The sequence below is a fragment of the Triticum urartu genome, chromosome 1, assembly GCF_003073215.2.
Source record: "Triticum urartu cultivar G1812 chromosome 1, Tu2.1, whole genome shotgun sequence".
Lineage (NCBI taxonomy): Eukaryota > Viridiplantae > Streptophyta > Magnoliopsida > Poales > Poaceae > Triticum > Triticum urartu.
Window position 1 is genome coordinate 71,783,841 of NC_053022.1, and position 14,552 is coordinate 71,798,392.

The window sequence follows — 14,552 nt, forward strand, 5'->3', positions numbered from 1 at the left end:
AAATAAAAAAAATATGCTCGTATGCATCTCAATTTTGATGATTTATTCACCCGAATTTTTGTAGCCCCAGCCCCTCCAGGTCCAGCGAACTAAAGTAAAAAATCTGTGCCCTAAAAAAAAGGTAAAAAAACCTGGAGCAATGTGTTCAGTTTGATTCTGTGCTGGAGTTAAAAAAGATGTAGAGGTAAAAGTATCCATGATTCTGTGATTGTGCGTCAATGTGTTCAGATTGAAGAAAAACTGAAATAACTAGGGGTAATATATCTATTTTCATCACGGTGCAGCATATCTGATTCGGACACTTGACAACGCGAGGCAGAGTAATAACCAGCCTTAAGTTTACAACTTTTACCAAGTATAACAATCAGTCAATGGATCACACCCCAGATACTCTCATCAGAAATGTCACGTGCCTATGTGGCCGATTCCGCAAAGGCAGCTATCAACCATTTCCTCGATGTATCTAGAGCTATGTGGTACTCTCTCCGTTCCAAAATAGATGACTCAACTTTGTACAAATTTTAGAATGGAGGGAGTATAACACTAAGGAGCTGTTCGGCAATCCACCGGCTCCGCGAAATCCAAGGATCTGCGGAGCACCTGCTCTCCTGCTCCGTGATTTTTAACTTCAGCTCCGCCAGCTCCGGGAGCGGGGTCACAGAGCGGGAGGGACTCCGAACAGGCCCTAAGTATCCGTAATGCCCGTCAACCCCATAGGGGGGTCAACTTGGTGTGCCGCATTACCAGCTTATCTCTGCTGCCCTGCTGCGTTCCTTCGGACCCGAAAGGGGTACCGGCGGCGGGAACCGTTTCCATTAGAGGGCCCGTTCGGTTCTGCCATAGCAGCTCCTTTGACAGTGGCAGGAGATATCTGTCGCTTACTGGAACTGCGGGTACCCCGTCGACTGGGGTCTGATGATTCATGTGCCTGCCCCAACTTTTCGGTGGACGCCAGGATGGTGTCGCTCCGATTGCTTAGCTTAGATATGCTGCTTGTGTCCGATGAGGGTCTTTTGACGGTTGGAGATCCCGGGGCTTCATCTTCATCTGTGATGCTGTCTTCTATATCTGAAACCAGGGAATAGCAAAGATGGTAAGTTTCCCGGGGCTAACATATCCCTGTGAAGTCTTTCATTGCTTCACAGACAGTACATGAAAAGCTACAAGGGAAAATAATACACTTCACTGAACTGGATTAACTAAATATCCCAGCTGTGCTCAGTCAACAAAGGAACTAGGACTAGATTCCAATTTTGGGGTTAATGTGGCCAATAACATGGCTGTTTAATAATTTGTTAATTGAAATATTAAGACAGCTCGCCCAAGGAAAAGGGGAAAGACCATAGGACGCATCTAACTGCTACTCCCTCCGTATCAAAATAGATGACTCATCTTTGTACTAAAGTTAGTACAAAGTTGAGTCATCTATTTTGGAACGGAGGGAGTACCTTTTAACTTTCAAGTTTCAACAGTAATCTCTTGAGTTCTGTAATGCAACTTACCTCGGAAGCTGTTCCTGTGTTCCTTCATGGTTGGGTACATCCTTGTTGTCTTAACAATCTAATGCTTTAGTGTGGCCTACTGTTTGTTACTTCCCCATTTATGTTCTTGACTCTAGAATTATGTAAAGCATTGAAAACCACCAGGCGCAGATGAAACTTAATTTGAAGGTAGACCGTACCATATTAATTAGCCTACTATGCATGACAGCCATATATTTCCGCAAAAGGTCGGCCGTACCAGATTTAGGATGAACCAGACGAGCAGCTTGCCAGTATTTCCCTTTTGCCTGACCATAAATAGATACACTGTAAGATGTATACAAAAATAGACAACAGTTTAAACTGTGGTATATAAGTAGAATCCATTCCACAACTGGTCAAGGATCACCTCAACGGCCTACTACAAGCATTAATCAACAAAATGTATTCAGAAGCTAGAACCTAAGCATTAGAAACTTACCGCCGAAACAGGTACAGTCCAACCTTTAATGATGGACCAATCAAGTGCAGGCCTCAGGTCCTTTTTCTTAGCAGGATGTTGCCCGCCTTCACCCATGGGAGGATCCAACAGCATTACCTGTAGAAAAATGTCAAGGACGAACACGTGAGTTATTGTCCCCGGTTAACCAGCATGAAAACATGGAGATTAAATGATACTCCCTACTAAAGTTGTACTAAGTGAGCGGCAATTAATATGGATCGGAGGGAGTAACACAATTCGGCCCACTTCATATTTTAATTATTGACCAGAGCATGGAAGTTCATTTGGTATCATATTATTTTGTGTCATCTTCACCAGCAAGAAAGTTGATTGTATTATCAGCCCCTAAAGCTATTGGACCACCAGATAACAAGCACAAAAAAATGATTGAGGTATCCACATGGCAGTAACATGAAACATAGTGGTCCACGATAACAGCGAACAATGAGAGAGTTAATGACAAGCAGGAGCTAATTTATGACTAAAACAGCAAATTACTAGATGTTTACCTGAACCACATCTCTACTGTTCAACCTAATAATTTCCGCAGTCCAGTAACAATCTGAACACCGCCAGTCAACCTTGTCACCTACTTTCCAGGTATCACAAACACTTGCAACAAGCTCATTCTTTGGAAAGTGCGCAGGAACTTGTCCCCCCCTATACCAATGAGGAAAGGCAGGACGCAACATTATTTCAGTACTCTCACTTGATTTCCCTTCCCCGCATGCTGGGCTGAGTGGGTTCTTTTGAAAGACTCTGATCCATTCATTCTCTGCAAAAGGGCATGGACAGTAATGATATGAGGTGCACAGAAAACCAACAGTTATAATCTTGGTCAGATTCAAGTGTTCCAAGATTTTCTGGTGTCTAGTATAAAGGTAATTAATCACGGCAAGACATAATTGCACTACATGGCTACGGCCAGCAACTGTCCTGCCCCCACTCCCAGACAAGATAAACATTTGGGCAAGAAAGCACATGCTTTATTGGGTACTAGACAAATGTTAGTGCACTGGTTGATCAATTGTCAGGTAAATTGGAATGCAAGGTATAGCCAGATGTTTTCATGTATTACTAGCTCTGCAGATTCGAATACAGGCTTTGCAACTTCCTGTTCAAACATCAAACCAAACTCATCAATTATGATCTGTACAGCACAAACCATTTTGGGGGAGATATAAATAGAGAGATCACATGGTTTTTCAAGCACTGCATGATCCATCTCATTAAAGGTAAATAGTGTTGGCCAGGCATCATACATGATCCATTAAAAGCTTGAGGCAATATTATAAGATTTGTAAAATACAGATGTTTCTTCATTATATTGTAGATTCCTGCTCAAGGGTACCACCTACAATAATGTTTAATCGTCCAAGCAAACATGTGGCATATTTCTGGACTGACAAAAATTTAAACGAAAGATAACTATATCATATATATAGAGAGAAAACGTGTATAATTAGCAGGTCTACTTTCAAAAATTGGGTGCATGCCGTAAAATATATCGGCTGCCTCCAGGGCCTCAGTGGTGTACAAGAGGATAATTCCAAATACAAATTATGTCCACAAAACAAAAACAAGGTGCTTGCACCAATATCCTTAAGCTAAAAGTTCAAAAATGAGTTTTCAAATTGATTATTGCACATGGTCCCTTCACGATCCCTTCAAGCAAAAGGTTATGTGGAAACGAAAAAAACAGAGCTTCTGTAAAAATATGCTTGCCTTCTTCAGTATAGTCAATATACTCCAAGTAATACTCAAGGTGCCCAGATTCTGTGACACGCATATCAATAATCTGAAAAAGAATTAATACAATATGTGTTAGTAAAGCCCTATACCCCACCATGGAATGAATAAGGAGAGAAGTGTTATGTTTGTAATCCAAGAGATCATGGTCAAACGATGAGAGTCTACATTATTTTTTATTTAAAAGTAGTACCATACTAGCATGATATATTGGAAAGAAAAAGCTTCATCATCTATGTTTGTAATATGTATTTCAGCACACATCGGTTTCAAGATCTTACGGGTTTCAGCTCTAGCCTACCCCAACTTGTTTGGGACTAAAGGCTTTGTTGTTGTTGATAGACTTCAGGGCTACAATAGCAAAGCCTAGATGTGTAGCATAGCTTTATAAACAACTCCCTCCGTGCTTGAAAAGAAGGCGTATAAATTTTGTCTGAAGTCGAATGGTGCAAAGTTTAACAGAGTTTGTAGGAAAACTATATAAATTTTTAGCCCGTTTGACTTCAGACTAATTTATACGCCTTCTTTTCAAGCATGGAGGGAGTAATGACAAGAGTTCAACTCTCACCAACTAATCATTGGTGGGCTGTTTGTGTGGATTTCATTATGATATTCTGGTATTTAAATGGGTGACCTTATGGGTTGTGAGCTCTAAGAAGTTCAGTTTGTAATAAAAATGAAGGTTAACACATTAGGCTAGAGGAGGGCCGAAGATAAGAGTAATGCCACAGGGGCTTGGTCAGGACCTAATATAAGCATAACCAGGGGCTAAAATATGTGCAGGGGGGCAAGTGGCCAGCTCAAGTTTGGAACATGCCACATTGGGTCATGCACACGACCCAATGAAATAAAGAAATTCAATAGTCAAACAAATCCTAGAAAAAAGAAGCCTAAGAAGGATAAAGAAGTCAAGACCCCTAGAGAGTCAAGGTCAAAGGTCCACCATAGACCTTGATCTAGGTCCATAATCAATGGTATATAATAAAGTATGGTCCATGGTTCCTAGTTTCCTCTTATAGCCTTGCTTTTCTCTCCCACTAAAGGTGTAGTGGCAACTTATGTCCTTTTACGCTATTGCCTTTTGTTCCCTCCCACTAAGGGAGGTGGTGGTCTTCAAGCAACAAGGCTCTAGGCTTATATGAACCCTTGGGTCATTTATGATTTATTAGCTAGTCTCTTCTACCTAGTTTGTGCAAGAGTTTCTATAAAGAGCATAAAATAGTTGCCCGAAGCATGCATTAATGATATCCTAAGCCCCAATATTGACCCTCTCAACCAAATGTTTTTTGGATCCAATCTTAGGGCAAGTGGATTTGTATAGAAATTTAGGTGTCACTATTTCTGTCCATGTACAACGACCTTTTTTGAGGCTAGAATACACCCTAGTTGCTTCACTAGTTCACTACAAGGACAAACAAACAGAGATGATATGAGAAATTGATAGTATACCAGAAGTGCAAAGAAAATGTGGGTCACATGTACTCTGCTAGCACTATGGAAATACATTCTCTTTTAAATATTTAGGTTGTACTTATCTATAAATTTTTTAGTCAGGAAAATATAGAACAGTAAAAATTAGTGGCCAAAATCTGGCAGGCAATTTCACTAGGTAGTACTTGTGCACTTGTTTGGTACTTGTGCACTTGCTTGTTATTAAGAAAGCTCTTGTCAAGACAACAGAGCACAAGGGGTCGTCAACAATTAATGCACCACCGATTTTACGATGTACATGGAGTCAATGGAAGCTTTAAAGACGCAAAAAGAACATGCTGAGAGTAGTTGTTTGCTTCCTAAATCACTAAATTCAAATAAAAAAACATTAAATGTCCCACCTTGGAGCGGAACCATGCACCTGTGTAACCCTTAACAAAAGACTTTGACTCGGCAAGATCTCCAACTTTGAACGGGAGAATTAGATCCATATCCAGCCAATCTAAAGGCAGTACTAATAGAAGAAACAATGGGTGTTAGCACAATGTTGGACTTATAGTACTTCCTCCATTACAATAGTTCACATCACACCATGTGTGCATATAATAAAGCGCTAGTTCTAGGAAAAACTAATATACCATGCGTAACACTAGTAAATGCCATATATAGAATGGAAACACCAAAACAATCACAAGCATGAGTTTGTAGTATTTGAAGAAAAGTCATCAAAGGCCACATGCAAGCATAGTGAAACACCCAAGACCATGTACAACTATAGTAAAACAAACAACAGAAAAAATGGCGAGGCAATACGATGAAATAACAAAATATATGAAACATCAATGTACAGAGCATCGTCAAAACAAGCGCAACCACTAAAGATCACACGCCCTTCTTTTTGTTTTAAATTCTTGTTACTCTTGGCCTATTTATTGTACACTCCAATGTAGAGAGCATCGTCAAAACAAGCGCAACTACTGATGGGCTGACTCCTAGGCTGCTGGTACACTCCAAGGGCATGGCTGTCAAATATTATCATATTTATTTTGATTATCTTAAAAAGTGGATCATCTGCTTTTCAGTATTACACACTCATGATGTATCTCACGAGAGTATATCACATGCCATTGTGAAAAGAAGTGATATCGGGGTATTGACAAATAGACTTATACAGTAACAAAAATATAAAAGATGAACCTGAATACCAATGACAAAATCCATAGGAGCAAAGTAATTAGACCAACAATACATTCAATCATCACAACCTCCAAATGGTACAAATATTTTGGCTCTCACAACCATTTCAATCAATTAACTTGAATTCTTGTTTATACAAAATAATAATGCTAATAACCTAGCCTCTTGTCATCTCAAATGATCTAACTACTTCTACTCCCTCCATCCATATATATATATATAGGGCCTAATACGGTTTTTGGGACAGCCTTTGACTACTTGTAAGATTTATAATATATGAGATGTATAATGTGAAAATTATATCATTAGAAACTCCTCCCATGTACGAATTTTCCGGTATGCTTTGCGTAACTCGCATGTCATATATTATTGCTCTAACATGTGGTCAAAGTTAACCTCGAAAAACGCATTAGGCCCTATATATATGGATAGAGGGGGTAGCTTGGATTGGTTGGTTTACTTGTGTTCTCTCTAGTCACAACGTGACTTTGTATAGTATATCACCCCACGTCCAAAAGGTTTAGTTTCATATAAGAACACTTTGCTCACACATATTAGCAATCTATCTTAGACAACTTCATCTTAGCTTAGAATGGGTCAAAGTCATTGTATACTTATAAGAACTCACACCAAGTTGGTTCCACTAATTTCTATGCCACTTTTGGGTGCATCCTCACTATATAGGCTGAGCTGATCTTTTGTGCATTTTGATACCATATGCATATTTGTAAAGCATTTCCATCAAGTAAAAGATGGTACCAAACAACAGAAATACCATCACGCAAAACTTAATCGGTCAGGAGTCCCTCTAACTAACCTAGTAAATACTGGAATAAGTTGGTAACTAGGTGAAATGAACTAAGCTACTAACTAGCTGGCTATAACTTATCTATAAGCAAATGACTAACCTAACAAATAGAGGCCAAAAAATTCATCAAAAAAATACTAGCATGGATCAATGCCAAGGGGTTTAGGCTTAATAGAACCAAGACCGAGTATGAGGTGTGACTTTAGGGTTTAGACCGAGAAGTTAGTTTATAGGGACATATAATGCCTAGGAGATACTTGGGATCAATGCTACAAAGCAATGATGTATCAATGGGAATGTTAGCCACAAAATCAAAGCGAGATGACAATTAGACATGTGATACTATATGGAGCAACATGCTGGCGTATTAAGAGACAACACATCCAACAATGAGTATCATGCGTATGCTAACGTGAATGTATGGGCATGCAATCAAGGACTGAATTAGGAATGAGGGTATTTGCGAATGCTAAGGTGGATGTATGGGCTTGCAATCAAAGCCTGAATTAGGAATGAGGGAAAATGTGATAAGGTAGGGGTGACACTAATTGAAAAGAAGCTTGTCCAACACCGACTAATGTGGTTTGGACATACCCAATGAAGGCCTGCAGAAGCACCAATGAATAGTAATTATTCTAAAGAGCAGCGAAAATACTAGGGGGTATGCGGCGACCAAAGTTGAGAGGGGAGGAGGCGGTACAAAGAGAGGATTGGAATGTATCCTAGGATTTGGCTCTTAACAAGATTGCATGGAAATCATGGTGACAACTGTACTATATCAACAATTACGATCGACATAAGGGTAACTACGAATAATAATGTAATTTTTGCTATTTTTTAGTTGAATAAGAAATAACTTTTTTAAAGTCAATGCTAAGATCCATCAAAGGTCTAAACACACTCATTTGTACAAGCACAAAGCAATTAAAAAATTCATCAAATGACTAGACAAAACAAATTGGACAATCTCACAAAGACAAGCACAACTATTTTCATATATCATACTCCCTCCGTTCCTTTATATAAGATGTATTGTTTTTGACACGGTGAACAAGGCACATGGTTATGAACATGTTAGGACAAAATTACCCTTAGCAAATGTGTGGTTTGTGGCAAGTAAATCAATTAGTCCAGGAAAGTATGAGATACATGCTTTCCTTCTTTTGCTACAAGAAGAGATACAAACAATCAAGAAAAAGATACTTCCCATTTTATGGACGACTAAAAAGGAATTACAAGAAATCCTATATACTTAAGAAGTTCACCCCCACTATCTAATTTATCTACACATGCAAGCTATCCACGTCACCCCACATGCCCCACACATTCCATCTCAGAAAAAAAATAGTGCGACACAACTTTTACTTAATCATTAATCGTTTGTTCTTCCACTAACACTTTTATTTATGGGATAGGGGAAAGGATCAGCTGTCCCTTGGTTGTTTGTTCTTCCATCTTCTATAGTAAATGAGTAGTCAAAGGGCCCGATGCATGGGTAACACAGTGTTTGATCTACACATCTCATTCTTCTCCTATTTGTAATTGAGTCGTCTCCACCAGAATTGAGCTCGGAGGTGTTTAGCCTCATCACCACACCGAGATGGATATTGATGCCGCGCCTCAACGTCGACGGTGCTACGGTACTGACGCACGCCCACAGCGCCTACCTGTTGCCCTGCTTCATCTTCGCCAAGTCACGACACCATGCCTGGAAGGCGCCGCCGCACTCCTACAGCGCGTCCCTGGTGCCCCACGTCCGCTTCGCTTGGCCATGATGTCAGGCCTGGACGGCGCCGCTGCACGTCCGCTGCGCCTCACTACTCCTCGCTACAACTTCGGCCTGCCACGACGTTGCGCCTAGATGGCGCCGCCGCATGCCCGCAGCCCCTCTGGTGCTCCTCATTGGCTTTGCCTGGCCAACCATATCTGATCGTCCGCACCGGCTTTGACCGTCCGGCACTACCCTCGGCACCCACCCCACACCGTTTCAGCGCCATCAAGGATCGTGCCACTACCCGTCCCTTGGTCCCTCCTCCCTTTGCTTTGGTGTGGAGCTCAGCGAGCGAACAACATAGTGTACGCTGGGAGAGGGAGAGGAGAGGGTCTTTACAGTTCTGCTTGCCTCTTCCATTCTTATTCAGTTATCTCCATCAGACATCGCTAGCACCAACGGACATGGTTGTAAGCTATTCTCCTTGGCTATTATTTCGATGTGGTAGTTCTGCTTAGTAATGCACACGAACATATGATGTTTTTTGCTTGCCCAGTTGTTTGCTTCGGATGCATTGTGAATTCCTGACTGATTGGTTTAATTCTAGGCTCATTCTTGCAGACGTTCAGGAATGATGATTGTTGTTGCTGTTCTCGGACAGTAGGTTTCAGCCATTGAGAAGTCCACATATAAACACAAGACTAACTTCATGTTGTATTTATTTATTTCACTGTATATCCCCTACTTCCTCTCATTTTTCCTTCTCTGTGAACATGTTTATTCAGATTTCAGAGGCAACAAATCAAATTTGAACATGTTTATTCATATTTTGGAGGCTACAACTCTGTTGATTTTTTATCAGATCTAATCACCACTTCACCATATAGTAGGTCTTTAGGTTTTTCTCAGTTATTGCATTTTGCAATTTCTGTCCAATGATTAATGGCGTGATGAACATAACAATGGCTCTTCGGGGGATAATTTAGTATTGACTATCGTTTTGATGGCTGCAATATTTATCTTTGTGGATATGAGTCAAGTTGGATTTCAATTGAAGCTAAAATTCCAGTTGAGTGGCACCAATATTTTTTGTTTGACAACTCCTCATCAATCTTCCTTTTGCCTCTTTTTTGTGAAATAATTAAATATTCCTTGAATTACTAAATTGCAAACTTCAAAGATTCAATAATCCATAGTAAAAAATAATATTCACATCAGTTTATATGCAGATGTTCCCGCCGCAACGCGCGGGAAATCATCTAGTTAAAATAAATGCATCTTACATTGTGTAATTTTTGTGAAAAACAAATACACCTTAATACTCCCTCCGTTCCTAAATATTTGTCTTTTTAGAGATTTTAAATGGACTACCACATACGGATGTATATAGACATATTTTAGAGTGTAGATTCACTCATCTTGCTCCGTATGTAGTCACTTGTTGAAATCTCTAGAAAGACAAATATTTAGGAACGAAGGGAGTATAAAGGAACGAAGAGAGTATAATGTGAGATTTATTAATTTTGAGTGTAACTTTGAGCACAAATTAAATAACAAATATTACATCCGGTCCAAAATATAAGATGCACCAATTTTCAAAATTTTGGATTAACTTGCATCTATATCAATATGAAAAGATTCAAAAATTAATCTCGGCCATCAAACAATGTCAATTTTACTATCTAGATTGCTTAAATGGCACACGCTCAACATTTTAGCGTAAAATTAATATCATACAAAATACGAATATCATCAGTAATCACATAACTAACATGCTTAATATCCAAGCTAATATGAGTGTGCAATAAAAATTTCTTCATTTCAAAATAAAAATTTGAACTAAGAGCGCGACACTCATTTTGGTATGAAAAGAATACTAAATATCAACATACAAATTTACTAGTTTCAGTAATAAGAGTACGATACTTCGAGTATATCTTATACCAATAGGTTTTCTAACAAACACTGTTTTTTCTTTTTTTTTTCTTTTTGCCACAAGTGATAAATTTGAAGACATCACAAGATACACACATGCAATTTTGTCTTAACCAAGCTTAAGCCAAAAAAAATATGTTGAAACAAGCTTAAGCAATATGGGGTTTATCAACAATCAGGAAGGAATAAAAAATCACTTAATAAAATATCAATTTGTCTAATTCACATTTAGATGTTTTATAAGAATGTTATATCTAATCTTCTACAAATAACGTAGCAATAAGGAACAAAAAAAAAGCCAGGACAAAAAAAACAGGTCACAAACATGGTAGACATCAGATTAGATATGACATAACTATGTCACATCTAGATGTGTCCTAAATAAACCCATAAATATATAATCTCGAAACATGAGAATCTGATCTAAATCCAAACAACTCACTATAAGAAATAAAAAAAAGAAATACAAGAATAATATGAAGAAGAAAGCAAAGATTGTCAAATCTTATAAAGAAAAACCATGAACCTAACAAGCCAATCAACACCAATACTTTCTCTTCAGCCATAAAGAAAAAGGAAACCCGTTTGAACCCCAGATCTAGACGAAACGGGATTGCTGAAACTTTTGGCACGCCAGTACGGACATGAGGACTAATCAAAGATCCAAAAAGAGCCCAAAAAGATGGGGAAACACGCAAACAGAACGCAAGATTGGGGCGCTGGGATGGGGGAGGGGGCGCACCTTCAGCGCCACAGAGCCGGCAGGCCTACTACTCTCCACCGCCGCCGCACGCTCCAGAATCGGGATTAGCGAAGGTAGCGTCGTCGTCCTCTGGTCTTCTTCTACGGCGGCGGCGGGGTGCTGCGCTGCGTAGCCGCCGCTATGGGGGCATTTATCGAGGAGTTGTTAGCGCATTATTGGGAAGCAGATATAGATGCGCCGGATTCTTGCCTTCTTTTAACGCGCATTATGCGACAGCGTTCGTGGGAGATGGAAGCATCGCGCTGCTTATGTAACGCCGTCGGTTGGGGTTCAAGGCCGCGCAGGGGAGAAAGGGGCGTTTTGTTTGGCTCCAAACCGATCCGGCGTGGCCCAGTACGAGATTGTTGCTATGGCTCTCACCGGCCGCTAGCGGCGAAATCACTACTACAACTCCCCTAATTGCGTATACAGTGCGTGAGAGTTTTTTTTTCATATATCCGTTTATTTAAAATATATTTTATCTCTCAAACCGTGCGTCCAAATCTTGAATCGATTTTATCGATGGATCTCTCGCGTCGAGATCTTCAAAACTAGATCTCATGTTGATAGGTTTTTATGAAAAAAAATTCATGAAAAAACGAACGAAAAAACCGAACCGGGAGCACGGGTTTTTCATTCCGAAAGAGGCACGCCCGTACCTCTCACGAAATCACAACCGTGCCTCTCGCGGAAGCAAAACCGTGACTCTCGCAGAAGAAAAAAAGAGAAAATAATTTTTTTTCCGTTTCCGAGGAGGCACGGCCGAGACTCTCGTCAAAGCACAACCGTGACTCTTGCGGAAGCAAAACCATGACTCTCGCGAAAGGAAAAAAATATATATAACACGGTTTTTCCCTTTCCGAGAGGCACGGTCGTGACTCTCGCGAAAGTACAACCATGCTTCTCGCAGAAGCAAAATTATGACTCTCACGAAAGGAAAAAAATAGAAAATGCGTTTTTTTCGTTTCCGAGAGGCACAGCCGTGACTCTTGCGAAAGCACGCCCGTGTTTCTCGCGGAAGCAAAACTATGACTCTCGCGAAAAAAAACAGAAAAGCGTTTTTTTTGTTTTCGAGAGGCACGACCGTGCCTCTCGCGGAAGCAAAACCGTGACTCTCATGAAAGAGAAAAAACATGTTTTTTCGCGCAATTTTTTTTATTTTTGATTGAAAAGATAAGAAGACCGGTGCAAAACCAAAAATTGAAAAAACCGTTTAAAAAGACAAAAACGCGTGCGGAAAAATAAAAAATAAAATCCAGAGAAAGCGCCCAGAGCACGACACATGGCGAATGGCCGAGAGCGCGCCAAGTGGCGCTGATCGTTACGATGCTCCTGAAGGAGCGCTCATTAACTAGTTGTTCCCCGCTAGCGGGCAACCTAAAAAACAAAAAGCCCCCGAACGGGCCGAGCCAGCTGGTTTCGTACGCTTTGCTAAAATAAAAAAATTGGTTCGCAAGATGGCCGTCTATTGTGATTGTTTTGTGGGGTGGAAGATGGCTCAGCTGCAGTGTGGCTAGAAGTGTGTGGGTGCTCTTATGAGCTGGTCGAGAATATATGGGTTCGAACCAGGACAACAATGCAAAATTTTGGTTGTTCTGTTGGGGAACGCAGTAATTTTAAAAAAAAATTATGCACACGCAAGGTCATGGTTATGCATAGCAACGAGAGGGGAGAGTATCGTCTACGTACCCTCGTAGACCGTAAGCGGAAGCGTTATGACAACGCAGTTAATATAGTCGTACGTCTTCACGATCGACCGATCTAGTACCGAAGATATGGCACCTCGGCGATCTGCACACGTTCGGCTCGGTGACGTCCCGCGAACTCACGATCCAGTAGAGCTTCGAGGGAGAGCTTCGTCAGCACGACGGCGTGATGACGGTAATGATGTTGCTACCGGAACAGGGCTTCGCCTAAGCACCGCTATGATATTACCGAGGTGGATTATGGTGGAGGGGGCACAGCACACGGCTAAAGATCAATTATCAACTTGTGTGTCTATGGGGTGCCCCCCTCCCCCGTATATAAAGGAGTGGAGGGGGGAGGGGCCGGCCTCCTAGGCGCGCCCCAAGGGGAGTCCTACTCCCACCGGGAGTAGGATTCCCCCCTTGCCTTGTTGGATTTAGGAGAGAAGGAAGGAGGAAGGAGGAGGAAGGAAAGGGGGGCCGGCCCCCCTCCCAATTTGGATTGGGCTTGGGGAGGGCGCGCTCCCTCCTTTGCTCCTTCCCCCCTCTCTCCCACTAAGGCCCAATAAGGCCCATATACCTTTTGGGGGGTTCCGGTAAGCTCTCGGTGCTCTGGTATACCCCCGTTTTCACCCGGAACCATTCAGATGTCCAAACGTAGGCTTTCAATATATCGATCTTTACGTCTCGACCATTTAGAGACTCCTTGTTATGTCCGTGATCAAATCCGGGACTCCGAACTACCTTCGGTACATCAAAACACATAAACTCGTAATACCGATCGTCACCGAACGTTGAGCGTGTGGACCCTACGAGTTCAAAAACTATGTAGACATGACCGAGACATGTCTCCGCTCAATAACCAATAGCGGAACCTGGATGCTCATATTGGTTCCTACATATTCTACGAAGATCTTTATCGGTCAAATCGCATAACGATATACATTGTTCCCTTTGTCATCGGTATGTTATTTGCCCGAGATTCGATCGTCGGTATCTCAATACCTAGTTCAATATCGTTACCGGCAAGTCTCTTTACTCGTTCCATAATGCTACATCCCGTAAATAAATCATTAGCTACATTGCTTGCAAGGCTTATAGTGATGTACATTACCGAGAGGGCCCAGAGATACCTCTCCGACAATCGGAGTGACAAATCCTAATCTTGATTTATGCCAATTCAACAAACACCATCGGAGACACCTGTAGAGCACCTTTATAATCACCCAGTTACATTGTGACGTTTGGTAGCACACAAAATGTTCCTCCGGTATTCGGGAGTTGCATGATCTCATAGTCATAGGAACATGT

At 41.1% G+C, this 14,552-nt stretch overlaps 1 protein-coding gene across 3 annotated transcripts; it reads right to left on the reverse strand.

Annotated features, from left to right (window-relative positions):
- Positions 1-288: 288 nt before the first annotated feature.
- Positions 289-11,869, reverse strand: LOC125548283. 3 transcript variants are annotated; one of them, XM_048711942.1, is made up of 7 exons: positions 11,557-11,869; positions 5,565-5,665; positions 3,709-3,781; positions 2,493-2,758; positions 1,963-2,079; positions 1,741-1,789; positions 289-1,068 (listed from the first exon to the last, which is right to left on the reverse strand). In XM_048711942.1, exons 2-7 carry the CDS (start codon positions 5,652-5,654, stop codon positions 749-751), a joined length of 915 nt encoding a protein of 304 aa, XP_048567899.1. In that variant the 5' UTR covers positions 5,655-5,665; positions 11,557-11,869; the 3' UTR covers positions 289-748. The 3 variants fall into 3 exon arrangements, with proteins under 3 accessions (XP_048567899.1, XP_048567893.1, XP_048567905.1); XM_048711936.1 differs by having other exon boundaries at positions 5,565-5,677; positions 11,557-11,868; XM_048711948.1 differs by lacking the exon at positions 5,565-5,665 and having other exon boundaries at positions 11,557-11,868.
- Between the last annotated feature and the right edge of the window lie 2,683 nt (positions 11,870-14,552).

Coding starts and splice junctions, on each gene's coding strand:
- LOC125548283 (XM_048711942.1), bottom strand. CDS start 5,654: ATGGATCTAATTCTCCCGTTCAAAGTTGGAGATCTTGCCGAGTCAAAG. Junction 3,782..5,564: donor GTGCATGGTTCCGCTCCAAG/GTGGGACATTTA, acceptor ATTCTTTTTCAG/ATTATTGATATGCGTGTCAC. Junction 2,759..3,708: donor TATTGACTATACTGAAGAAG/GCAAGCATATTT, acceptor GCCCTTTTGCAG/AGAATGAATGGATCAGAGTC.